Source organism: Gossypium raimondii, chromosome 11, assembly GCF_025698545.1.
Source record: "Gossypium raimondii isolate GPD5lz chromosome 11, ASM2569854v1, whole genome shotgun sequence".
In the NCBI taxonomy this organism is placed as follows: Eukaryota; Viridiplantae; Streptophyta; class Magnoliopsida; order Malvales; family Malvaceae; genus Gossypium; species Gossypium raimondii.
The window spans coordinates 5758431-5784607 of NC_068575.1; the positions used below are offsets into that span (position 1 = coordinate 5758431).

The window sequence follows — 26177 nt, forward strand, 5'->3', positions numbered from 1 at the left end:
TTAACTTGGAGATTTAAATTCCAACATTTACGACTTCTTTTATTTTCCAGATCAAATGCAAAAACGAGAACGTTTTGAGGTTGTTACCTGTCTTACTGAGAAGGGTGAGTCCAAGGATGAAGAACAACAGCTGAACTCTTTTTTTTGTTGAGATCCATTGGCAGCAATTAGGAAAAATAAAAGAAAAAAGATTGTCTAATCCTATTTACTACTATTTTTGTTACTCCTAATTTGAAGGATCAAGGAGGAAGAAGACCAGATCTATGGCTGCCACGTCTACTCAATTATTAAGCTAAGCAACTGATGGAATTTGTCAAACAACATTTTTTGCTGAAAATTATTTTCATTGTAAATTATTGAAATACAACAAAACATATTCATACATAATCAAAACACACGTTGATCCAATCTCCAGTAAATTATACCAACTTTAGACCAACATGTTTACACATGTTTTTTTCCCATCAAACTACATACCCATAGTAGCCCAAGACACATACAGCTTTCGTCCAACATGGTCCAACTTTCGATAGTATGCATGCCTCCAAGACCTGATGAAAAACAAGGGAGCCACTACACCCCAAAATCCCATTACAAATCCGAGAATTATGCTGACATAAAGCCAATTCACTTTACTTCCTTCCCTGCTACTTCCATTATTTGCAACGTCAATTGGAATACCTTTTGAGGTGCAGTTCTTAGTGAGAGGAGGTCCCCAAAGATGATTGCCCAAGAAAGACAAGTTTTCAAAGCTTTGAAGCTGAGTGTTTGTTGGGATTTGTCCTGTCAAGTTGTTGTAGGACACATTGAAGTGATTCAAGAAATTCAAATTGGAGAAACTTGGAGGGATTTCACCATTTAGTCGATTCATGGACAAATCAAGAGATTCCATTAACTCCATTTTGCCAATGCTGTCTGGTATATTTCCTGTTAGGAGATTCCCTGAAAAATTTAAAGACAATAGTCCAACGAGACTACCAATTTCTTTGGGGATCTCTCCTGTGAGACTGTTAGCTGAAAGGTCCATGCTTGTAACAAGTCCTAGTGTGCTACCATATTCATCCTCTCGTCCTTTCAACACCAATAATGCATTCAAAAAAAATGAGGCAGCTGCATTTGGATCTCTAACAATAACAAAATTATCGGTTTTGTTTGTTGTGGCCATTGCTGTTAAATTATTAAAACATTTTGGAATAACTCCAGAAATGTTGTTGTGGGCAAGGTCCAAGTTTTGAAGAAATTGAAGATCACAAATTTTATGAGGAATATGTCCATCAAAGTTATTTGATCGAAGGCTTAGGATCTCAAGGTTTGAGAGCTTATCACCAATCTATGCTGGTACACTTCCACTGAAATGATTTTCACTAAGATCAAACATTCTCAAATGTGGAGAATTTTGCAATGTGTATGGCAATTCTCCAAACAATGTATTGTTTCGAAGGTTTAGCATTGTAAGACTTAGATACCATAAGGAAGTTGGGATTTTACTGGTCAAATTGTTGTTTCCCAAATTTAAAAGGAACAAATTCTGCCAATGATTCCAACAATCTGGAATATCTCCTGAGATAAGATTTTTATCAATGTAAAGAACTTCCATCCCTTTCTCACTTGATGAATTACAAACTAATTCAAAAAGAGATCCCGAGAATGAATTATTTGATAAAATTAGAAATCGTAAAGTTGGGAATACTCTTGGCAATGGGCCCATGAATCGGTTTGAACTCAAATCAACAGAGTTTCTCACATTCAAATATGAAATCTCTCCTCTAAGTTGATTCGAGGAAAGGTTTAAATATTCAAATGGAGTGGGAAGGTTCAAAAACCAAGTGGGCATGACATCTAAAATTCCTGCATAGGAGATATCCAAATAAGACAATTTCTTTTGGAATTTTAGCCACTGGGGAAACTTTGGGCCAAGATGCCAGTGATCCATTTCGATCCTTCCACATTGAAATGGGGGAATCCAGCTTGAGTTTGGTTCAAATCTAAGCCGATTGTGTGATGCTGCTAGAGTTGTCAATCTCGTGAGATTAGAAAAATGGGTTTCTGATACAACTCCTTCTAATAGATTATACCCACAATCCAGAGTTTCCAAACTTTCTAGTCGTCCAAAAGATAGAGGAAAAGTACCATTTAATTGATTTTTTGAAACATCAAATACCTCCAAAGATGATAACTCCCCTATAGACAATGGAATTTGACCATTTAATTGATTTTCTGAAACATCAAACTCCTCCAAAGATGACAACTGCCCTATAGACAAGGGAATTTGGCCGTTTAATTGATTGTATGAAACATCAAACTTCTTCAGAGATGACAACTGCCCTATAGACAAGGGAATTTGGCCGTTTAACTGATTGTATGAAACATCAAACTCCTCCAAAGATGACAACTGCCCTATAGACAAGGGAATTTGGCCGTTTAATTGATTGGATGAAAGATCAAGCTGAGTAACAGAGCTCAAGTTTCCAATGGCACTCGAGATTGTTCCTTGTAACTGGGTCTCGCTAAGACTAAGGAACTGAAGACGGTTTAAACTATACAAGGAATTGGGTATGGATGAATTGAGATTGTTCCAACTAAGATCAAGAACTTCAAGAAACGAGATGTTCCCAAAGTAATCTGGAATTGGGCCTTCCAAAGAATAGCCAGTAATATCAATGGACACAAGACCACGAAGACTAAATATCCACTTAGGTACTGAAGAGAAGCTGTTCCTAGGGAGATCAAGAACAGCCAGTGATTTTGAAGAATTAATACTGTTGAAAAATGGATCATCTTCTAAACGACAATCTGGCAAGTGCAACTCTAACAAAGAGGGAAGTTTGAATGTTACCTGTGCCCAATCAGTTGCTTTAGAAAGATCCGCATAACTCAAATCAACGTACTGCAAGGAAGAAAGTCCAGAAACCCATTGAAGAGTTTTAGAGTTGAGATTATTATCTCCAAGATCAAGATACTGCAACTTTGAGAGATTCCCAAGGTTATGAGGAATTGCTCCCTGAAATAGTGCACCAGAGAGGTTAAGATATGTTCAACTCTCCAGCAAACCAAAAAATTTCGGGATATGTATGCTGCTAAAATTGTTATTGCTCAAGTCCAGGGAACTGAGATGCTTCAACTCCAGCAGTGAAGGATTTATTTTGCCTCCTAGCAGGGAATTGTAGTAAGCTTCCCATTCAGCATTTGTTGCAAAGTCATAAGGCTCTGAAGCGCAAGTATATAGAGTAAGCTTTAGGTAAAACACAAAAATACATGAAGCGCAAGGAAGTTTCTTCCAACAAAATGCATTAAATTGGAAATTTAATTATCCACAAAATGTTAAAACAGAAGTCAATGAAGAAAGCCCCACTCCCACGTTCTTTAAGACTTTTTAGGTCTTAAAAGCTAAAGGAGAAAAAAGAGAAGGAAAAGCAAATGGAAAACACGGAATTTGAGTAAGAAAAGCAAAATTTTGATAAGAAATATTACTACTTCCACTTTTATCTATATATTCCTGTCTCAACAAAACATTAACTTTTATCTTTATAAACATTAAGTTTAGAGGAACAAAACATTAAGCAAAATTTTGATAAGGAATACTACTTCAACTTCTATTTTTAAAATTAAAATCATTAAAAATATGAGGATCAAATTGAGACCATTTATAAACTTTGAGGGTTAATTTTTTAAATTTATGACTAAATCGATATAATATGTAAAAATTAATGGCTAAATTTGTTATTATCAATTTTTAATTGCTACGTTATCCTCTCGTAAGAGATTTAACAACACTTCATGGAAATGGACCAAAAAATCTTGATTAGTTGGATGACCAAATTAAAAATTGGTAGTTAAATGATCAAAAGAGAAAAAGACAATATACATATAGCTGTGGTATAGTTTATCCTATAAATAAATAAATAAATAAATAAATAGATAAATAAATAAATCGTGTAAAATCTTATAGGTGTGCACCCAAACTCTTTAAATATAGCAAAATATCTCAACATGAGGTTATTATTCAAATCTATTAGACGCATAGAATTTTGGCTTAGCTCCCCAAAATTCGAATTGCCTGCCTCTCTTGAAATTACTTACAAATTTTGAAATTCATCAAATATTTATTCAAATAAATAAATTTAAGTTTAAAATTTCAAAAACCTTTTGAAAAGAAGAAAATCGATGGATTGACCTGATTTGAACCGATGGAATTTGATATTTTGATTCATTTTTTATATTCAATTCGATTTGAGTTTACAAAACCAAAATACTTTAAGATAAATTGAAATATTTCTTCAAAGTCAAGCCAAATTGAATTATGATTACCCTTATATATTTTGAATAAATTTTTTTTGGGTGAGTATTTGGTACTCTAGTGGTACACTTTTATAATTATAAATTTGTGTTTTATTTAAAAAAAATTTATTATACCTTAAATACATAGTGTATCGAATATTTTTCGAACCTTGTTTTTGAAAACGCGTTTAAGTACGCTCAAGTCTATAGCCTCCTTTATTGACAATAAAATCAATATCAACCAAACTAAAATTTAATTTAAGGTCGACAAGTTTAAAACCACAAATGGAGATAAAAGTTTAAAAACTAAGTCTATGAAGTAAGTCCCACTCCCACGTTCTTTAAGACTTTTTAGGTCTTAAAAGCCAAAAGAAAGTTTTGTATATGTTTGGTTATTATTAAGCAAAATTTTGAAAACCATTACTACTTCTTGCATTATTATTTTTCAACATTTATTCAAAATCAATTACTACTTCTTGCATTATGATTTTTCTGGCCCTTAAACATTTATTGAAAATCAATCAATTCATCCTTTACTCTGCTTTATTTAGTTCCCAAACTTTTCTTAAGAGTAAAATAAAACATTTATATATGCATTACTGTGGCTTCCGAGCTCCATATTAAATTGTTTATTTGTTTATTTTAAATTATAAAATAAAAATTTGAAGGTTAAAATATGCTGTAAGTCACTCTATATTTTATATATTTAGATTTTAGTCTCTTACTTTTATTTTAAAAATTTAATCCCTATATTTTTGAATTTAAAATTCAAGTCAAATAGTTATATTCTATTATATTTGATAACACTCTAGAATAATGTATTTTTATGTATTAATTATGTATTTATTCTGAGTATGATCCTACTAATTTGAGCTATTTATGATCTTTTATCTCATAGGGACTAAATTTGAGGCAAAAGTGAAATTAAGGGCCACAAGCGTGAATTTAGAGATAAAATGGGCCAATGTGCGACACAAGGAAAAGTTGGTGTCAAAAGTGCAAGTATGGAGGACACAAGGGTTGAAATGCAAAAAGAAGAGATTTTATTCTATTAAACTCTATTTTAATTATATTAGGATAATTAATATTGAGATAATTATTAATGATTATTTTTAGGATTTTATTTTATCTTTATTTATCTTCAATTAAATGTATTTATCTTTTAGGAATTTAAGTAGGATTAGAATATCTCCCCTAGCACTATAAATAGGGGATGAAGTGACTCAAAAGGGGATCCCATCTTTTCTTTTTCTGTAAACACTCTCTCCCCAAAAGTCTGGTCTTTTGTTCTTTTCATATTTCCTTTCAATAAAATCTTTATTTTTATTTTATTTATTTTCTTTTCTACCACAACCATGAGCCACTAAACCCATCTAGCCGAAGGTTGTCAAAAATCCCCAAAAGAGTTTATGAGGCTTAGAATCCGTACTTAGCCTCCTCGCTGAGTATTTATCTTTTCTCTGCACTACGGGGCTGACGCTTCCCGTCCAAGTCCCTTAAGAAGTAAGTTTTTCAACATATGCAAAAGCGGCCGCTTTGTATGTTTTGGGAAGGTTGCACAGTCGGTTCATTAGCTTACTGCGTCAGAGGTTGGCGAGCTCAAGAGACAAAATGGCGTGAGATTCACCATTGAGAAGCGTTGATCTAGTATAAGATAATCCCACAGAAGCGATTGTTGGCTAGAGTCAGGTTCCACTAAATTGTAAGTCTAAATCCTTGGAGCTGGTGGTCGTAGGCGTCCTCTTCCACTATAACTGGCTTATTCAATTTGGGAAGAATCATCTAAAAGCCGAGGATTGAACCCAAGGCGGAACGAGACAACTGGAGGTTGGAATCTCCCATAAGAATTTTCTTTCTCTTAACTCTATTTTTAATTTCTCGAATTTTCAATTCAATATTCTTAATTCTGTTTTTATTTTATTTTTCGTTTCTAGATCTAACAATTTAATTCTGTTATTGTTTTTGTTTTTTTCCAGGAACGTAGGTTGTCTTGGGCAAGACTCTGCCTGGGATTTTACGGAACAAGATATTTTGCAAGTCTAGTCCCTGAGGATTTGACCCTACTTCCCTTTTATTATTCTTTTTCATTATTTATTAGGGATAGGATATTTTTGGTGCTTTCAACGACCGCATCAATATTTAATGGTGTGACATTTGAAATTAAAAGAATATATCCACTTCGATAGTCTTGTAACAATAAAATTAATTTTAAAAATATTAATTAAGATTTTTTTTTCTTAAAAACACTGGTTCAAAATCAACTAACAAGCTCTTTCAAAGCATTTTCGTTCAAGAAAAATCTCTTTTTTCCTACATTAACTTCTACTTTTTCTCTGTATTTAATGTGGAAATTAACAAGCTCCAAAATCCCAGAAATTTAGAAAGACAATTAGGCATAAAGTTGAGAAGCAAGTCTATGGAGTAAGTCCCCCGCAAGTGTATGGAGTAAGTCCCACTCCCACGCCAAAGGAAAAAATAATATTGGAAGAAAACCATTGCTAATATTCTGTTATTTTTCCAAAAACAGCCAGAATCGTTCATAGATTCACTCAAAATTTCACATATAATTAATTATTTCGTATAAAATATCAAATTATTCACATGTATTATATGAAATTATTTAAATGTCATTAATCATTATATTTAAATTTTTATATTTTATGTATCATTAATTTTATAAATAATTTATATTAATTATTTAAAATACTTAAATGTTATATTTTTAAGAAAAAAATGAAAAATTATACTTTAAAATCTATAGTCACTCCCAACCCGTAAATAAGAAGATAATACATTTCAGCACACTTAAACTTATATCCTCCTACATTAGTAATAATGTTAATACCAATCAAACTAAGACTCAATTAATATATTTTTAAACTTTTATAATGTACAAAATAATAAATGAAAAATTTGTTAAATGAGGTATTTATAAACTTTTTAATCTTATGTATTAGTACTCCTGTATAAACTGCAGAATTATAACATAGGTATCACATTTTTTGGGATTTGCAAGCAATCATTATTAAATATATATTTGTTCTGCAAAAAATCATATCAATGAATTGATGAAAAAAGTTTAAGCACCTAACATCAAATATAAATTCTTTATTTATTTTATCAAATAATTATAATAAGAAAAATGAATCAGAGTAGTAAATTTAAACTCAGAGTTAGATTAATTGATTCTTGTAATTCCTTTTAAAATGTGACATTTAATAGATCCAAATCCTATATAATCAATTATAGACATACACAAAATTTAATTATACTTGGTTCTTTTTCCATCAAACTATTTATCCATAGTAGCCCAAGACACATACAACATTCAACCAACTTTCGATAGTATGCATGCCGTCAAGACCTGATAAAATACAAGGGAGCCACTACACCCCAAAATCCCATTACAAGGCCAAGAACTATTCTCACATAAAGCCAATTCACTTTACTTCCTTCATTGCTTCTTCCATTATTTGGAACATCCGTTGAAATACCTTTTGTGCTACAGTTTTTAGTGAGAGGAGGTCCGCAGAGATGATTGCCCATGTCAGAGACTTTTCAAAGCTTTGAAGCTGAGTGCTTGTTGGGATTTGTCTTGTCAAGTTGTTGCAGGACATATTGAAGTGATTCAAGAAATTCAAATTGGAGAAACTTAGAGGGATTTCGTCAACTCCATGTTGCCAATTTCGTCCTACAACAACTTAACCAATATCATGAGATTCCATCAACTCCATTTTGACAGGATAACTCATGAGAGATTCCATGAACTCCATGTTGCCAATTTCGTCCGTTATATTTCCAATTAGGTGATTTCCTGGTTCATTTAATTATCGTAGCTCGATGAGACTTCCGAGTTCTTTTGGGATCTCTCCTATGAGTCTATTAATTGGAAGGCACATGCTCCTAACAAGCCCTAGTTTGGCACTATATTAATTATTTTAAAATACATCAAAAAGAAATACTTAACCAATATAATTTCTCTAAACTTGATAATAATGATAAATTATTTAAATATTTAATTTTTTTCTTGATAATTATGAGACACAATACATTAAGAAACATACTACAACCTTGTCAAAAGAGAAAACAAAGCTAAACCGATAGAAAAAGAAGCGGCTGACCGGTAACATCCCCTTATTATTATCTGGTAAAAGAAGATCCTTCCAATATCTCCAAGAACTACCCACCAAAGTGCTCGAAGAGTTGTCGCGCACTGCAAGAGACTCCATTTCTCATGACATAGTTAGTTATCAATGTCTACGTAGATAGAATCAAAGCACCCAACTCTCGCTTTTATCATCATCCACACGAAGAAACTATAATCATTCCGAAACTTGAAAATCAATGTTATTCTTCTCTAGTAAACAAAGAACACTTGTTAATTATTCGCGTGGTACAATAATAATGAAATGTAAAAATACTATCTGATTAAATACATAAAAGAAAAAAAATACAATATAATAAAAGATCACTTTGTCATAACAAAATATGGGAGAGGCTGAGGAAACACTCTGGGATATATTGATGATTAAGTAAATTCAACTGTTGTAGCCTTGTAGGTCTGGCAATTTCGAATTGCATATATACAAATGTCCTTACCGGATTCTCAAGCTAGATCAGAGACTCTAAAAGTTCATGTGGGTTCGATGATACCACATCCTCATCTATCCTAGGACTTTAGTCTCGATGAAATCGGTATTCACCGATTTTATTTTAGTTTATTTCCGCTTTTGATTGAGCAATAAGCCGGTGATACATGTGGTAGTTTTAGACCATGCTTCAACTTCACTGTTAGTGTGTATGATATATAATAATCCCTACTTTCATGCTTAGAAGTAGGCATTTAGTGAGTGATAAGTTGTTCTTAAATGTTGTGTTGTGCATCAAGTTTTACGAGGTTTTGGAAACTTTTCATATTGAGTGGTTGGTCGAACAGTTTCCAGTGCAGAGATGGAGGCACTGATGAGTAGTGCTCAATCTCTAGCGTTACATCGAGATAACAACCTCAAAAACTTGGAAGTAACTAGGCAAGATTTCAGATTAGCAATTAGAGAGTTAAGACCGGTGGAAAAACTAGGTTCAATGAGGTAACATCACTTAGTAAATTTTAATTACTTTTTTGGGAAAAAATTAGGAAGGGAAGGATGATTGAATTACCGGAACACCGAGGGGTTTATGAAACCACGACGACTTTAATTGATCAACTTCGGGGTAGCATGAGCCAATCGCTTAGACTTTAATTGTAATTAAGCAGTCAATGCCAAAACGATTCTCACAGTTTTAAATCGAGCAACATGAGAATATATTTCTTCGAAGTCAATACCTTGTTGTTGTGAGTATCCCTTTGCCACAAGCTAAGCTTTATGTTTTTGGACGCTTCCATCAGCTTTATACTTTGTTCGAAATACCCACTTCAGTCCTACAACATTCTTGCCTTCTGCAACATCAACCAACTCCCATGTTGAATTTCTTTCAATGGCATGCATCCCCTAAGTCTATGGAATAAATCCCAATCTCACGGTTTATTTGCTATTAAAAAATTAGGGCGAAGTCAGAAAATTTTTTTAGGAGAACCGAAATTAAATTGTAATTTATATGATAATAAAAATGCAATTTCACCATTTTAATAGTTTATATATTTATAATTTTTAAAGGATTAAATCAAAATTTTATCATTTTCTAAGGATACCAAAGTGCAATTTTACTTTTACTATTTTAAAATTTTAAAAAATTTAAAAGATATAAATAAAAAAAATTTCCAGGTGCCCGCCCCTAGCTACACATGGCGCTTGTTAAAAACTCGATTCACCTTGCTTCAAACTCAATTTTTAAAAACAAAAAACCACCCTATATGGCTGGGGTGGATGGAATCTCAATAACTTGAAAGAATTTCTGTCGGGTATGTATTTTACACGAGTATATTAAAACTTTTATAAATTGTTTCATATATTTTTGAAAGATTCTATGCTCATTCTCATGTTTAAATGTGCTGAATCTAAATATATACTTTAAAATAAAAAATCGAAATAACTCTAAACAGTTATACCAATTTGATCCATAAAAGTTAACAAAGAAGAGAGAACAATCAAGTACATTAAATTTTACAAACTTGAAATTACCTTGGAGATTTAAATTCCAACATTTACGACTTCTTTTATTTTCCAGACCAAATGCAAAAACGAGGACGTTTTGAGGTTGTTATCTGTTTTAGATCCGCTTCTTCGTTGAATACAACATCCCTACTAATTATCACTTTGCCACTTATAGGATTATATAAACAATATGCTTTAGATTGAGGACTATAGCCAATGAAAATACATTTTTCAGATTTTTCATCTAGATCGAGAAGTAACTAAAGCATGTGCTATAAAACCAAAGACTTTTAAGTGGCTTACCCGAGGTTTCTTACCCATCCAAGCTTCATAAGGTGTTTGATTAAGAACAACCTTTGTTGGTGAGATGTTCAAGAGATACACTGCTGTTGCAACTACTTCTCCCCAAAACTGTGCGAATGGCAATAACCTCAGCAATGTTTGAATCAAGGTGACCAAGGAGACCAAAGAAAATACCTCGGAGATGACCATCGTAGTCACGAAGAATGCCTCCACAACCCGCTGGACAAGGTTTGCCCCAAGCTGATCCGTTGACATCAGATTTCAACTTACTGACAGGAGAAGGGGTCCAAGAAACCAAGTTGCGATGAATTATTTTAGGAGTTGAAAGAGGTCCGTCAAAGGGATACAGCCACCAATCAAGTTCAGTAACAGATTCATGATCAGATACTTTAATCCAAGGAAAAGATCGAAGTTTACAGAGATTTAATAAAGAACCGACATCCCACTATTTATTCTTGAAGACCGTCTAGAAGTTTAACAACTTCTTTCGCTGCGCAAGCTATGGAATCAGCCCCCATATCAAAACAATCCCACAATGCAAATTGCCCTGTTTGGGATAATGCCACTTTCTCTTCTCCAACCAGTTTCCTGCACTTATCAGCTATAACATGAAAGAAAATGAAAAAGAAAAAATTTTAAAAAACCATGCATACATAAGAGTCGGATTATATTTTATCCTTTTATTAAAAATGTGGACAAATTAATCTCTGTACGATAAATTAAACAGCAAACTGATCATTTCTATTAAAATTTTTATTCATTTATACGGTTAAAAGCTATAGAAAAAAGCTAAGGTGAATTTCAAAGGACGTCAACCAAGTAAGCCGAGTATTTTTTGTTGGCTCATGATGCTTCAACTTGATTTTTATGTATATATACTCGCTTAAACTAGAATTTTGTTTAATACTTTAACCTCTTATTTTGACCATAACCCTTAAAAGATTTATATAATCCCATGACCATTCGTATGAAAATTTACATAATGTTTTATATTACATTAGCTTTTACAAAATTAATTCCAATTATATGTTACAAAATTGAAAAGTGACATTTTAATGCGCCAGACAGATATTTGATTCAAAAAATTTTAAAGAAAAACTCCATCCACCTTGCTTCAAACTCAATTTTGAAAAACAGAAAACCATCTCTATATGGCTGGGGTGGATGGAGTCTCGGCAACTTTAAGGAACTTTTGCCAACCTCAACTTCAAATACCGGTATGTATTTAACATGGGTATATTAAAATTTTTATAAATTTTTTTTCATATATTTTTGAAAGATTATATGCTCATCCTCATGTTTGAATGTGCTGAACCCAAATAATGAATATGAATATAAAAAAATTGAAACAACTCTAATGAAAGATACTAATTTAATCCTTCTTATATAATCAAATACAAACACATACAAACCTTAATTATACATGTTTTTTTTCCCATCAAACTACATACCTATAGTAGCCCAATACACATATAGCTTTCGACCAACATGGTCCAACTTTCGATAGTATGCATGCCTCCAAGACCTAATGAAAAACAAGGGAGCCACTACACCCCAAAATCCCATTATAAAGCCAAGAACTATGCTGACATAAAGCCAGTTCACTTTACTTCCTTCACTGCTACTTCCATTATTTGCAACATCAGTTGGAAGACCTTTTGTGCTGCAGTTTTTAGTGAGAGGAGGTCCGCAAAGATAATTGCCCATGTAAGAAAAGTTTTCAAAACTTTGAAGCTGAGTGCTTGTTGGGATTTGTCCTGTCAAATTGTTGTAGGACACATTGAAGTGATTCAAGAAATTCAAATTGGAGAAACTTGGAGGGATTTCACCATTCAACTGATTCATCGACAAATCAAGAGATTCCATCAATTCCATGTTGCCAATTTTGTCTGGTATATTTCCTGTTAGGAGATTCCCTGACAAATTTAATGATCGTAGCTCAACGAGAATTCCAATTTCTTTTGGGATCTCTCCAGTGAGACTATTAGCTGAAAGGTCCATGTTGGTAACAAGTCCTAGTATGCTACTATATTCATCCTCTCGTCCTTTCAACACCAATAATGCACTCAAATAAATGAGAGTAGTGGTACCTCCCCAATCAGAACTATAGTTATTGTCGTAGCTTCTATTGGCCATAGCACTCAAATTACTAAAACATTTTGGAATAGCTCCTAAAATGTTGTTACGAGAAAGGTCCAAATTCTGAAGATATTGAAGATCACAAATTTTATGAGGAATCTGGCCGTCAAAATTATTTGATCGAAGGCTTAGAATCATAAGTGTTGAGAGCTTGTCACCAATCCATGTCGGAATATTTCCACTGAAATGATTTTCACTAAGATCAAGAATGCGCAAATTCGTTAAATTTTGCAATGTGGATGGTAATTCTCCAAACATGCTATTATTTCGAAGGTTTAGCCAGTCAAGACCTGTACGTCCCAAAGAAGGTGGGATTTTTCCGGTCAAATTGTTGTTCCCCAAATTCAAAAATGTCAAACTTTCTAATTGATTCCAGCAATCTGGAATTTCTCCGGTGAGAAGATTTTTATCAATGAAAAGAACTTCCATCCTTTCCCTACTTGATGAATGACAAACTAATTCAAAAAGAGACCCTGAAAACAAATTATTTGACAAAATCAAAAATTGTAAAGTTGGGAATACTCTTGGCAATGGGCCTGTGAATCGGTTTGAACTCAAGTCAACACTATCTCTCACATTCAAATATGAAATCCCTCCAGCAAGTTGATTATAAGAAAGATTTACATATTTAAATTGAGGGGAAAGGTTCAAAAACCAAGTGGGCACAGAATCTGAAATTCCTGCTTGAGAGATATCTAATATAGACAAGTTCTTTTGAAATTTTAACCAATGGGGAAATTTCGGGCCAAGATGCCATTGACCCAATTCGATAGTTCGACATTGAAAGGGGGGAATCCAACTAGAGTTTGATTCAAATCTGAGCATATTTTGTGATGCCTTCAGAGTTGTCAATCTCGTGAGATTAGAAAAGTGGGTTTCCAATATAACTCCTTCCAATAGATTATACCCAAAACTTAGAGTTTCTAAATTTGACAGTTGTCCAAGACTTGGAGGAAAAGTACCACTTAATTGATTTTCTGAAACATCAAACAACTTCAAAGATGATAACTCCCCTATCGACAATGGAATGGGACCAGAAATTTTGTTTTGAGCAAGGGACAGGTAAGCTAGATTTTTAAATTGGCCGAGTTGATCTGTTAAATGACCAGAAAGTTGGTTATCTTTCATATTCAATGACTCTAAGGAACCCAAACAACAGCTAGACAAACTCTGTATGATTTCCGATATGTCTTGCTCAATTTCGTTAATCGAAAGATCAAGATATCGGAGATGTTTTAAACTATACAAGGAATTGGGTACGGATGAATTGAGATAATTCCCACTAAGATCAAGCACTTCAAGAAACGAGAAGTTCCCAAAGTAATATGGAATTGGGCCTTTCAAAGAATTGAATCCAAGATCAATGGACACAAGACCATGAAGACTTAATATCCACTTAGGTACTGAAGATAAGCTGTTCCAAGAAAGATCAAGAACAAGCAGTGATTTTGAAGAATTAACACTGATCGAAGATGGATCGTCTTCTAAACCACAATCTGTCAAGTGCAACTCTAACAAAGAAGGAAGTTTGAGTGCTACCTGTACCCAATCATTTGCTTTATAAAGATCCGCAGAACTCAAATCAAGGTACTGCAAGGAAGAAAGTCCAGAAACCCATTGAAGACTTTTTGCTTCAGAAAGATCCGCAGAACTCAAATCAAGGTACTGCAAGGAAGAAAGTCCAGAAACCCATTGAAGACTTTTTTATTTGAGATCATTACCTCGAAGATCAAGATACTGCAACTTTGAAAGATTCCCCAGGTTATGAGGAATTGCTCCCTGGAATCGTGCTCGAGAGAGGTTAAGATATGTTAAACTCTCCAGCAAACCTAAAAACTTCGGGATCTGTATGCTGCTAAAATTGTTATTGCTCAAGTCCAGGGAACTGAGATGCTTCAACTCCAGCAGTGAAGGACTTATTCTGCCTCGTAGTTTTGACCGCTTGTAAGGTTCCCATTCAGCTGGTGGTGCGTAAATATCTAGGGCTGAAAGAGGAGGAGCAGGCAAGTGCAGTTGGTGGACGTGGCCTGTTGAGTTTTGGCAGAAGACACCAATCCATTCACAGCAATCCCCACCTTCAACCCATGAAGATAGCCTGTTTGAAGGATCAATAAGATGATTCTTGAATTTCAAAAGGGCTTCTCTCTCACTCTGAATGCAAAGTAGGTTGATATTGGCATGACAAATGGTAAAACAGATAGCGGGAATGAGAAGAAGAAAAGGGAATAAGGAAATTGGAAGAGGAGTAGTCATGGTTGCAATTGCCATTGCTCACAACTCCGAATATATAGACTAAGCTTAGCTAAAACACAAAAATACATGAAGTGCAAGGAAGTTTCTTCCAACAAAATGCCTTTAATTGATAATAGGCCGTCGGAAATTTCAAAACCCTAAATTTCCACAAAATTTGGTATGAAGGGAAATTTCTAATTAATTGCATTTAATTTTTCACAAAATGTAGTATGAATTTCGATTACTAGATTAAATAATTATAAAACCCAGTCAAACAAATTGGATGGCGTGGTCCCTTAATCATTTCTTCATGCATAAAACAATATTAAATAACTTATAATAAAAATCTAAAAATATAATAATTAAAGTAAATTATACAACGTTTGCCTTTTTAATGGGTTTGCAAACTGTGCATGATTAGTCATTAGATCCACTCCGGTAGATAGCTTAAAATTAAAAATAATTAAAGTAAATAGTAAGAATCTTTTATCTAATTTTATTTTAAAATTTAAAGAGTTTACTTTTATATTTTCTAGAAATTTTAAATTTCTAATTTTATGTACTTTTTAATTTTAAAAATATTTTAAACATTTTGAATTTTTAAAATATGATATATAAGATAGAATAGTGTCACATAAACATGAAATACTTGTGAACTATAAAACAAGATGTCGTGCCAGTGTTTGGTAGCCAACATCAACTACTTCCGGGTTCTAATTTTGTTAAGAGTAAACTATAATCAAGATTACTAAACTACTAATAAATTTATGTTTTAATCATTTAACTTTAAAATATTACAAAATATTATAAAATATGTACATCTTAATAATATAAATACGAGTATTTATTTAAATCCTACTTAAATTTATTTATTCCTTCCTGCTCCAGTTAATGTGTCACTATGTGCTTTTATAATACACATGTGAAACTCGAATTAGCGAAACGAAATAAACGGAAATGGGTTCTGCAAAATTAGTGAAAGTTGAAGAAATTGGCACAATATTCATGTAATAATTCTTACTGTGAGGCAATGAGTTGGAAGTCACTGAATAGAGACAAAGAAGCTAGTTTTCGTATTTTTTAATGAAAGTTGGAGAATACTTTTAGTGGGAAACGAGTCAGAAAAGTCATGGGGGTGGGAGTAGTGGTAGTGCTACCTTTGCTTTTGAATTTTGATGCTCTTCTTTTCTCTTGCTTTTGGTCATTATCCCAAATTTCCAAGTAACCTTGATTTTGATAAAGATGATATCAGTTTTACCAATTTGATGAAAGAAATTATGAAAATAATTTTTTGTTATTAAAATAAATTATATTATTTGAGGATATTTTAATTTTTTATATGAAAAACTAATAAAAATATGTGCATGTAATAAATTCCATGTATGCTCTTTTAGAAATCGGATTGTATTTTATCCATTTTACTTTAAAAATAGGTAAATTAGTCTTTATATATATTAGATTAAATAGCAAACTGGTAATTTCTTTAAAAATTTCACCTATTTCAACTATTAAAATTGGTGTAGCTAACAAAATAACCAAACAATTACTTATGACATGTCACACGTACTTCATTTTGACATACAAGGACAAATTTTAATATATATGGATGAACATTTTAACAGAATGATCAATTTATTATTTGATATAACTTTTAACAATGCAATTTGACTCATAGTACAAAAATTTTATAATACTTTTACCCTAATATTTTCTTTCTTTATATACCTTCAATAACCAAAAATACATTCTTATTAATGAATTTTCTTTTACACAAATCAAAGAGATACAACGAGGAGAGTGAAGCTCCTAGAATGGTGTGTTATATTTTGTGTCCTATACTTGTTTTGACATTTAATTTTATGGTTAACATGTGATGGGAATTACAAATATAATTATAATGCATTAATTTTTTCCCAAAATTTTAGAATTAGAATTAAACTTGATAATTTTTACAATTTTTAGGCCTATTTTTTAAGAATTCAAATTAAAATAACAAATTTTGTAAACATCAAGAGTTAAATTTTTGAATTTTTATATTTAGATTAAAATTAATAAAATGTGTAAACATTAGAGGGTTAATTTTATTATTTTACCAATAAAAAAGCCCACATTAGCTTAGAGTGACTAAAATTTTAGTTTTAATAAATTTAATGATTAAATCGAAAAATTAATAATTAGGTGGCCAAAATGAAACGGAAGACATATTTTATTCACTTTTTATATAGTTTATTTTAAGTTTAAATAATTTAATATGTGCATATAGTAATATTTTATTATTATAATAAAACAATCCATGTGACTTTAATTAATAATGATGTAAAATAATACTTATAGATGTACAAGTTTATTATATTCAAATTAATATATATTTCATTAATTCATTTTTATATAAAATATTTACACATAATATAATTTAGTGCATATATAAAAGATTTATACATGATATATTTTAATTAATTGCATGAGTAAATCATTCTATTCTATCTTAAAATATTATTATTATTATTATTATTATTATTATTATTATTATTATTATTTCGCTCTTTCATTTAATATATATTATTCATATAAACTTTAAACTTTCATTTTTATGAATTTTTCAAATTAGAAACTTTAAAAGCTAATGAAAATAGTGAGAAATTTAACATTAATTCAAATTACTGTTTTTGGCTTCGAAAGTATTGAAAGGCAAGGCGTCTCCCGCAAACTTCTTAAGAATAATTATTTCTTCAATATATGCAAAATAATAAAAATAATATTCCCAAAATACACCACGATTAAAAATACTATTCCCAATACATGATATAATGAATGGAGGAATTCTTCTTACACTTTTGAATGAAATAATTGCACATTTGAATTAAATCATGCCAAAAGTTAAAAAGTTTATATTATATATTTTTGCAATCATATTTTGAATAATAATTTTACCTTTAAATTTGAACAGTGTCAAAAATCAGTCAAGAAAAGGAAAAAAAAAAGATTATATTGTATATTTTTACACTCGAATGTGAGACACATATAAACACCATAAAAAAGTGATGATGTGTCGTTTCAAAAAGGTCATTGTTGACACTATTTTTTTGATAAAACGGGGTCGACTTGGGTTTTGAAAAATGAAATCGAATGTGGGAGTCGCCACCAATCTTTTTTGATGAGGTGTGATCGGGTCACCTCATAAAACGATTGTTTTTAATAAACGGTTTAAATTTATTAAAACGATGCTTTTGGTCTGCGAAATTCAAAAAAATAGGTTCGAGAGTCGGTTACATACGAGGAAGGATTAGTACCCTCGTAATGCCCAAAAATTGGTACCTAGTTGATTAATTAGTGTATTAGTATCGAAGGTTGAAAGATTTTAAAATACGATCCTTGTATTAAAAACTTGGATAAATCAAATTAGCCGTTAAGGCCCTCTCTTTTCGGAGAAAGAAAAATATCATACCCAATAAGTTAGGGCATGATATTTCACCTCCTCAAAATTTAGCTTCTCTGAAAACTCGTGCAATAAAGTTTAAAAAGATATTCAATTGTTTAAGTCAAAAGAAAAAAATTGCAACCCAATACGTTAGGGCACAATTTCTCAAAATTCTAAACATTGAATATTGCATTTATTATTTTTTAGAAAAAATCCTCATCTCGAGAAAACAACGTGTCATATCCAATGCGTTAGGACACAACGTATTGAATTCCTGACAATGAGCCTTTTATTTATGTTTTTTGATTAAAGAGCATTCTCGATTATTTAGATTCACAAAGAAAATTAGAACCCAATACGTTAGGGCTCAATCTTCTCGAAGATCCCAAATACCGAGTATTGCCTTTATTTTCAAAATTTTCTTTCTTCTTTTTTTTTTCATGAATTTGGGTAAAAAAATCATATATGACGGAATAACAACTACGATGAGTAAGTAAAAATAATACGAGGATAGAATAAAGATGAATGAATAAAAGGACAAATTAATAACATGCAGAATAATAAATATGTGAACAAATTAGATTGAAATATTCTTTTAAAAATAATAATAAAGACATGAATAAATAATTAAAATGAACATGAACAAAATTATAAGAGTATAAAAGTATCAATATGCATATAGATATGTACGTGGAAATTATAAAATCTAAAAACAAAACAACAAAGATATACATAAATATACCAATAAACATCAAGTAAAACAAAATACAATAAATAAAAATATATAAAAATAGGTGTGTATATATATACATTTTAAAATTATAAAATATAACAAAAACATATGTATATATATAAATTATAAAATATAAGTACATATATGTATTATCAAAATGTATGTATGTATACATAGATATATAAAAAGACTATATGTATATATATAGGGTTATAAAATATACGTATATATTATAAAACGTACGTATGCATGTGTGTATATATATATATTATAGAAATGTATATACACACATATATAACAAAGTTTGGAATAAAATAAAATAAAATAAAAGGACATAAATAAACGAACAACAATATTAATATAATAAGACAAATATCTTTAATATTTAAATAAGTAAACATAAATAACAATAACAAATGATAGTAATAATAATATCTAGTTTGCTAATATTATTAATAAAATAACTAAAATAATAAAACAAACAGGTTAGACTGAATTTTGAAACGAAATCTAGGGTTTAAAACGTAAATAAACGAAAAATGGGTCTTCAGGGACCAAAATATAATGCGCTCAAAGAACGGAGGGCTGATTTGGAAAATAACCCAAGCCCTATGCGCAGTGTTTTGGCGTGGACTGAAATGAAACAACAATAAAATTACGTGGCTAAATTAAAATAAAAGAAAAGAAATAAAGAGGGCCAAATTGCAATGCGTTGCAAAAGCGAAGGGACCGCGCGCGTAAATAACCCTTTTTAAGAAAACAAGCGGACCTTGGAGAGGGTCCGGGCGATTTTTGGGTCGGCCTTAAAACGGCGCCGTTTTGGTGCCTGAGAGGCCTGCCCAAAACGACGTCGTTTTAGGGGCCTATAAAAGTCAAGTTTTTAAGAAAAAAAAATTCATTTGGCCTTGTTTTCTCAGAAAAAAACTTTAAAACTCTCTCCCCCTCTCCTCTTTTAGCCTAGAATCTAGCAAAGGCTCCGACGAGTCACCACCACGCCTTCCGCCGGTCACCGGTGATAGTGCCGTCATCCACAGTGGCCAAAAAATCGAAAAAGCCATTTTTTTTGCTTTTCGACTTCCCTGACTAGAAAATGCCATCTTTCATCGGAGATGACAACCTCGGCCCCCCCACGACGGCGTAAACACCCGGAAAGGTAAGATCTGGCCTCTCTCTTTTTGATTTTATATTTATTTTCCATTTTTTAAGACGCAAGAAAAAAATAAAAGAAATGTAAATAGCAGAAAAAATAAAAGAGTAGAAGAAAAAAAAAACCTTTTGAATCTGTATCAACTTTTTTCTATTTTTTATTCAATTTTTTGTGTTTTTCAAAAGAAAAAAATACAAAGAAATTGGAGTGGCTTTTATAGCCAAAATTGATACAATATTATATTTTGTTTGCTACTGTTTTGCTTTTGCTTTGCGTGTTTGCTCTGTTTTCTGGGTGATTGAGGAGTAGGTGCAAGTGGGGCGGTAGCAGTGGGTAGGTGAGGAGGCTATACGGTGGCAGAGTTGGTGGCTGCTAGAGGCGGGGACTGCAGAGGGGTCAGAAGGCCCTAGGTGCGGCGCACCTAGGGTTTACTTAATTATTGTTTTCTGCTATTGGGCTGATTGGGCTTATTAGGGTTAGGTTTAGGTTGGGTTTGGGTTTGGGTTGGTGATTTTGGTTAGTTTTGGGCCCCAGGTCAAAATTGGGCTTGTACAGTCATAACACTAAGTGATATTTTAGAAAGGTCATAAAGTGTTGTTTCAAAAAGGTTATAACCTCAAAAAGGTCATGATATTAAGTGTCATTTTAAAAATGTTATAACCTCAGAATGGTTGTAACATTAAGTGTTGTTTTAGAAAAGTCATAACCTTTAGTTGGCTAAGTGCATTGTATTGTAATCACCACCATTCATTTGCAAAGTCTTAACCTTATGGTGGGAAAGTGTACTATATTGTAATCACCATTCATTTGCAAAATCTCAATATTGTATCGGAATCACCATGAAAACTATATTGAAATTATCATTCATTTGCAAAATCATAGTACTGTATGGGATCACCACAATAGTGAGTTATTAAAATCTTAATCTTTTTGTGGCTAAATATGCTATATTGGAATCACCATTCATTTACATTTACGAAATTAATTTTATCACCATTCATTTGCATTTGCAAAATCAATTTCGTAGTCTTAGTATTGTACATTGGAATCACCATGGGTATTGGAATGATTAGGAAAGTTTTGGGAAATTTTAGAACCAATGGAAAGATTATTATTTCCCTATTTCATATATTGTATCTTATTAGGGTAAACTACATAGATAGTCACCCAACTACTAAAACTTTTCATTTTAGGCACCTAGAATAAAAAGTTTGTAATTTAAGCACTCATGTTATATAGCTTGGTCATTTTGGTTACTCCCATTAAAATCACAAATGACAAATGACAAGTTAACCTGCCAATTAAAATTGGTATAATAATAAATTGAACTCTCAACTTTTACAAATTATATTGATTTAGTCATAATTTTAAAAAATAACTTTCAAATTTTAGAAATATGTTCAATTTGATCCTAATTCTAAAAATTCAAAGAAATATATAAAATTCATAATTTTTTTAAAAAATGTAATAAAAATTTTAATGTTATATTAATAATATTAATATTAGATAAAAATAATTATATTAATATTAAACAAAATAAAAAAAACCTCCCCCACCTTGTCCCTCTCCCTCTCCCCCTCCCTCACCACTGTCCCTTTCCTTTCCTCATCTTCGCCCTCCTCCTCACCTTTGCCATTGTCTCTTTCCTTTTCGACTCTCTTCTTTCCTTTCTTCTGGTGGATCCAGTCAGCGTTGTCGAAACTCCGACCCAAGATCCGTCCATATCATTTGGGACAAAACCGGTAATGGGAACAACACTCGTTTCGATGCTGGTGATGATGATGGGACTAAGAGGCATGAAATAATGGGTTTCGTTGGGATCCAAACCGAGTTCGGCTCCAGTGGTTGGAGACAGTCTTTGAGAAAGACGTGGATGCCTTATGATTGTTTTTTTAATGGGCTTCATTTTTTTTTTTTTAGAAAGACGGTCTTTGAGAAAGACATGAATGCCTTATGGTCGGAGAGGGACGGGTGAGGAGTTTTTTTTAATATTAATATAACTATTTTTATTTAATATTAATATAAAATTTAAATTTATTATTATATTTTTTTGAAAATATTTATATTTTTTATATATTTCTTTGAACTTTTAAAATTAAGATCAAATTGTGAACATATATAAATTTTGAGGGTTAATTTTTAAAATTATAACTAAATTGATAAAATATGTAAAAGTTAAGAGTTAAATTTCTTATTATACTGATTTTTTAACTGCCACTTGTCCTTTATAATTTAATAGGATTGACCAAAATGTTGAACTATGTAACGTGAGTGCTTAAATTGTAATTTTTTATATTTTGGGTGTCTAAAATAATTTTTTTTATAATTGAGTGGCTATTGTACAATTTACCCATATTATTATATATCAATACTATATAAATAACTTTAAACTATAAACATTTTCATGAATTTCTTTAAATGAGGAAACTCTAAAGAGCTTATGAAAATAATGATTGACATTTATTTATAAGATAAGTGTGAGCTATGAAATTATTTTCTAGTTATTTAATTTCTTAAAATGTATCTAAAGTATGTATTTTTATTTTATTAATTTATTTTAAATTAAAAATTATATTGAGAATAAATGACATAATAAATTTTATTTAAGAAAAAAAAGATAAATGGGGATGCTTATAAAAAATTTTAGACAAAATAAAATAAAAGATAAACGGGTAAAATTTTTTCCGATAGTTTTTCTTTTAACTAATCACAAATTTTAAAAATATTAATTAATTTAAAATATAAATAATTCACGTGGAAATTTTAGGTTGTCCACCTCACTAAGAGCTTATGACATTATAATATATAATATATTTAAATTTTAAGATTATTATATTATAAGGTATTCTCTGTTGGAAAACCTTAATTTTTTTCTCCAAATCGTTTGATTTTGTTTTTCCCTAGCGGTGGTGTTAGCCTCCGAGCTAGCTATCGCCCGCCTTTTTTTCTGCCCATCAACCCTCTTTTTCTTTCTTCTTCTCTCGTTTACACTATGCTTCTTCTCTCTTTTCAGTTTACAAATCTATTTTATAGGTATCTTTGTTGTTTTCACAAGTTGTGATGGACAGATGACGGTGCCTATCATCGTTGAAACACCACCGACCACCAATAGTTTCTTTTAGAAAGCGGGTAGCTCTTTGTTGACTTCTTAATCTATTTCTGTTTTGAGAGTTTCAGAATAATAAATAATTTCATGAGTCGGTTTGGACTTGTATTATCTCAAGTTCTATATTTTTTTGTTTGTTTTTCCCTTGTTTAATAAGTATTCACTTTTATAAGTTTTTGTCTACTCTTATAGTACATTTTTTAGTCTTGCTTTTGCAAGTAATTTTAGTGCTAGTTTTGTCGCCGTCCCCTTTAGTTTGGTGAATGCTCAGTTTTTTTACCGTTTTGAGGTTGTTACCTGTCTTACAGAGAAGGGTGAGTCCAAGGATGAAGAGCAACAGCTGAACTCTTTTTTTTGTTGAGATCCATTGGCAACAGTTAGAAAATGATAGAAAAAAATTGGCTAATCCTATTTACTACTATTTCATTACTCTAATTTGAAGGATCAAGGAGGAAGAAGACCGGATCTATGGTCGCCACGTCTACTCAATTATTAAGCTAAGCAACCGATGGAATTTATCAAACAACATTTTTGCTGAAAATTATTTTCATTGTAAATTATTGAAATAAAACAAAACCTATTCATACATAATCAAAACACACTTTGATCCAATCTCCATAAATTATACCAACTTGGACCAACATGTTTAGACATGCTTTTTTCCCATCGACTACATATCCATAGTAGCCCAAGACACATACGACTTTCGACCAACATGGTCCAACTTTCGATAGTATGCAAGCCTCCAAGACCTGATGAAAAACAAGGGAGCCACTACACCCCAAAATCCCATTACAAAGCCGAGAACAATGCTGACATAAAGCCAATTCACTTTACTTCCTTCCCTGCTACTTCCATTATTTGCAACGTCAATTGGAATACCTTTTGAGGTGCAGTTCTTAGTGAGAGGAGGTCTGCAAAGATGATTGCCCACGTAAGACAAGTTTTCAAAGCTTTGAAGCTGAGTGCTTGTTGGGATTTGTCCTGTCAAGTTGTTGTAGGAGACATTGAAGTGATTTAAGAAATTCAAATTGGAGAAACTTGGAGGGATTTCACCATTTAGTTGATTCATGGACAAATCATCAAGAGATTCCATTAACTCCATGTTACCAATGTTGTCTGGTATATTTCCTGTTAGGAGATTCCCTGAAAAATTTAAAGACAATAGTCCAACGAGACTACCAATTTCTTTGGGGATCTCTCCTGTGAGACTGTTAGCTGAAATGTCCATGCTCGTAACAAGTCCTAGTGAGCTCCAATATTCATCCTCTCGTCCTTTCAACACCAATAATGCATTCAAAAAAACTAAGCCAGCATCTACATACTTCACAAGAACAAAATTATTGATTTTGATTGTTGTGGCCATTGCACTTAAATTATTAAAACATTTTGGAATAACCCCAGAAATGTTGTTGTGGGCAAGGTCCAAGTTTTGAAGAAATTGAAGATCACAAATTTTATGAGGAATATGTCCATTAAAGTTATTTGATCGAAGGCTTAGAATCACAAGGTTTGAGAGCTTATCACCAATCCATGCTGGTACACTTCTACTGAAATGATTTTCACTAAGATCAATCATAATCAAATCTAGAAAATTTTGCATTGTGGATGAAAATTCTCCAAACATTGTATTGTTTCGAAGGTTTAGTATTGTAAGATTTAGATGCCATAAAGAAGGTCAGATTTTGACGGTTAAATTGTTGCTTCCCAAATTTAAAAGGTTCAAACCCTGCCAATGATTCCAACAATCTGGAATATCTCCTGAGATAAGATTTTTATCAATGTAAAGAACTTCCATCCGTTTCCTACTTGATGAATTACAAAGTAATTCAAAAAGAGATCCCGAAAATGAATTATTTGATAAAATTAGAAATACTAAAGTTGGGAATACTCTTGGCAATGGGCCTATGAATCAGTTTGAACTCAAATCAACAAAGCTTCTCACATTCAAATATGAAATCTCTCCTCTAAGTTGATTCGATGAAAGGTTTAAATATTCAAATTGAGTGGGAAGGTTCAAAAACCAAGTGGGCACGACATCTGAAATTCCTGCATTGGAGATTTCCAAATAAGACAATTTCTTTTGGAATTTTAGCCACTGGGGAAACTTTGGGCCAAGATGCTGCTAGAGTTGTCAATCTCGTGAGATTAGAAAAATGGGTTTCTGATACAACTCCTTCTAATAGATTATACCCACAATCCAGAGTTTCCAAACTTTCTAGTCGTCCAAAAGATAGAGGAAAAGTACCAGTTAATTGATTTTCGAAACATCAAATACCTCCAAAGATGATAAGCGCCTATAGACAAGGGAATTTGGCCGTTTAAGCGATTTTTGAAACATCAAACAACTTCAAAGATGATAACTCCCCTATAGACAATGGGATTTGACCATTTAATTGATTTTCTGAAACATCAAACTCCTCCAAAGATGACAACTGCCCTATAGACAAGGGAATTTGGCCGTTTAATTGATTTTCTGAAGCAACAAACTTCTCCAAAGATGACAACTGCCCTATAGACAAGGGAATTTGGCCGTTTAATTGATTGTTTGAAACAACAAACAACTTCAAAGACGATAACTCCCCTATAGACAATGGGATTTGACCATTTAACTGATTTTCTGAAACATCAAACTCCTCCAAAGATGACAACTGCCCTATAGACAAGGGAATTTGGCCGTTTAATTGATTTTCTGAAGCAACAAACTCCTCCAAAGATGACAACTCCTC

General features: G+C 31.9%; 4 protein-coding genes across 4 annotated transcripts; all 4 read right to left on the reverse strand.

Moving 5' to 3' along the window:
- Nucleotides 1–469: 469 nt before the first annotated feature.
- Nucleotides 470–1165, reverse strand: LOC105761408 (receptor-like protein EIX2). Its single transcript, XM_012579211.2, has one exon. The coding sequence runs from the start codon at nt 1163–1165 to the stop codon at nt 470–472; it is 696 nt and encodes a 231-aa protein (XP_012434665.2).
- A 165-nt stretch (nt 1166–1330) lies between these two features.
- LOC105801363 (receptor-like protein EIX1) lies at nt 1331–3179 on the reverse strand. Its single transcript, XM_052623540.1, has 2 exons — nt 3117–3179; nt 1331–3001 (listed from the first exon to the last, which is right to left on the reverse strand). Exons 1-2 carry the CDS (start codon nt 3177–3179, stop codon nt 1331–1333), a joined length of 1734 nt encoding a protein of 577 aa, XP_052479500.1.
- A 7534-nt stretch (nt 3180–10713) lies between these two features.
- LOC105761406 (receptor-like protein EIX2) lies at nt 10714–15080 on the reverse strand. Its single transcript, XM_052623541.1, has 4 exons — nt 14534–15080; nt 12125–14443; nt 11137–11274; nt 10714–11060 (listed from the first exon to the last, which is right to left on the reverse strand). The coding sequence occupies exons 1-4, from the start codon at nt 15078–15080 to the stop codon at nt 10714–10716; spliced, it is 3351 nt and encodes a 1116-aa protein (XP_052479501.1).
- Nucleotides 15081–24118: 9038 nt separating this feature from the next.
- On the reverse strand, nt 24119–25075 carry LOC128034718 (receptor-like protein EIX2). The gene has a single exon (XM_052623542.1). The coding sequence runs from the start codon at nt 25073–25075 to the stop codon at nt 24119–24121; it is 957 nt and encodes a 318-aa protein (XP_052479502.1).
- Nucleotides 25076–26177: the final 1102 nt, after the last annotated feature.

What these genes read in the sequence shown, in the direction of transcription:
- LOC105761408 (XM_012579211.2), bottom strand. Translation starts at nt 1,165, where the DNA reads ATGGCCACAACAAACAAAACCGATAATTTTGTTATTGTTAGAGATCCA.
- LOC105801363 (XM_052623540.1), bottom strand. Translation starts at nt 3,179, where the DNA reads ATGGGAAGCTTACTACAATTCCCTGCTAGGAGGCAAAATAAATCCTTC. An exon ending in CCTTCACTGCTGGAGTTGAA is followed by an intron (nt 3,002 to 3,116) that starts GCATCTCAGTTC and finishes GCACTATTTCAG; the next exon opens with GGAGCAATTCCTCATAACCT.
- LOC105761406 (XM_052623541.1), bottom strand. Translation starts at nt 15,080, where the DNA reads ATGGCAATTGCAACCATGACTACTCCTCTTCCAATTTCCTTATTCCCT. An exon ending in TGTGTATTGGGCTACTATAG is followed by an intron (nt 11,275 to 12,124) that starts GTATGTAGTTTG and finishes TTCATGTTATAG; the next exon opens with CTGATAAGTGCAGGAAACTG. An exon ending in AGTTGTTAAACTTCTAGACG is followed by an intron (nt 11,061 to 11,136) that starts GTCTTCAAGAAT and finishes CTTGGATTAAAG; the next exon opens with TATCTGATCATGAATCTGTT.
- LOC128034718 (XM_052623542.1), bottom strand. Translation starts at nt 25,075, where the DNA reads ATGTTTGGAGAATTTTCATCCACAATGCAAAATTTTCTAGATTTGATT.